Consider the following 1,391-nt stretch of genomic DNA (forward strand, 5'->3'; position numbering starts at 1 on the left):
CCATCCAGCTCGACAATGAGGCCTACTTCCGCCTTGACCCTCTAGACGTCGCCATTGCTAAGGAGGCGATGTCGGCCTCAGTTGCAGCACTAGCGGTGGCGTGGCGGGCCGGGGTGCTCTCGGCCCCTTTGGCCTGCTCGTGCTCGCCGACGCCAGGCACCATGGCAGGGACACGGAGTGTATTGCCATCATCTTCTACGTCGGCAGAGGCCTCGACAGCGGCTTGCACACGCACATCTGCCAGGACGATACACACTCATCCCACGCCAATGACATCGTCAAGAGGGTCATCAGGAATTTCGTGCCAGTGCTCGACGATGAGGAGCTATCCATTAGAGTGCTGCTGGATCATTCCATTGTCGAGAACCTCGCGATGGGTGGGAAGTCGACCGTGATGTCAAGAGTGTACCCGACCAAGGCCATCTACGCCAACGCCAGCGTGTACCTCTTCAACAACGCCACCAGAGCCCGGACCACTGCCACCAGCCTCGTCGTTCATGAGATGGACTCCTACAACAGGCCTACACAGCTTCACTGCAAAAAGGAAACAAAGATTCTATATCGAGGAGCTTCAACTTCGCATCTGGTTGCTCATGGACACCATTTGTTTACGTGAGATGTGCACGAATTTGGGTATGTTGGAGTCTGATGCTCTTCCCATGATAAACCACGTGGGGGACAATGCCGAGTTTGTGTTCTGATGGATGGGTCGGTGCATATTCCTCTTGGATATCAAGTGCAGGACACTGCGTAAATTGTATGAGATTACAAACGAGGACCTATGTTCGGCATATATCCATCCTGTTGTGATGATCTGGCCTCCCACATTTCCCGCGCTAAAGAATGGCCCCTCAAGGTTTGCCTTTACACTTTGGATGGTTTGTGTATATAGTTTTCTTGTTGAGTTAATTTACAAATATTTGAATGCGCATTGCGTTAATTTCTCTGTGCTTGTTGCTTTGTTTTGCCGTCTGCCTTTTTAAAGTTGAAATTTATAGCATCGATCAATACACCATCATATTCGATTAGTTAAGGAAACAACTGGCGTTGCTACAATAGTCATCATCCATTACTTTTGTTGATGGTTGATTAACCATCACATAGTTTAGTTTAGTGGTTGAATGGTGGTGGAATGATTCAGATTTCTTATAAACACTGGTAGAAAAAAGGCTTGTTGTCCCGGTTCGTAAGGGCCTTTTGTCCCGGTTCCTGAACCGGGACTAAAGGGTCGATACTAATGCCCTTTCCCTTTAGTCCCGGTTCAATCCAGAACCGGGATTGATGGGCCTCCACGTGGCCTGTGCGCGGAGCTCAGGCAGGAGGCGTTTTGGTTCCGGTTGGTGGCACCAACCGGGACCAATAGGCATCCACGCGTCAGCATTTCTGTGGCT

The 1,391-nt window shown here is 50.3% G+C and overlaps 1 protein-coding gene across 1 annotated transcript in view; it reads left to right on the forward strand.

The window, feature by feature from the left end:
* LOC119315478 (sucrose:sucrose 1-fructosyltransferase-like) overlaps nucleotides 1–616 on the forward strand; it is a 992-nt gene extending 376 nt beyond the window's left edge. The window contains exon 2 of the mRNA XM_037590096.1: nucleotides 63–616. Within this exon, the coding sequence (XP_037445993.1) occupies nucleotides 63–616 (554 nt within the window). The remainder of the gene's footprint in view (nucleotides 1–62) is intronic.
* The last annotated feature ends 775 nt before the right edge of the window (nucleotides 617–1,391 follow it).

Source organism: Triticum dicoccoides, chromosome 6A (genome assembly GCF_002162155.2).
Source record: "Triticum dicoccoides isolate Atlit2015 ecotype Zavitan chromosome 6A, WEW_v2.0, whole genome shotgun sequence".
Classification (NCBI taxonomy): domain Eukaryota; kingdom Viridiplantae; phylum Streptophyta; class Magnoliopsida; order Poales; family Poaceae; genus Triticum; species Triticum dicoccoides.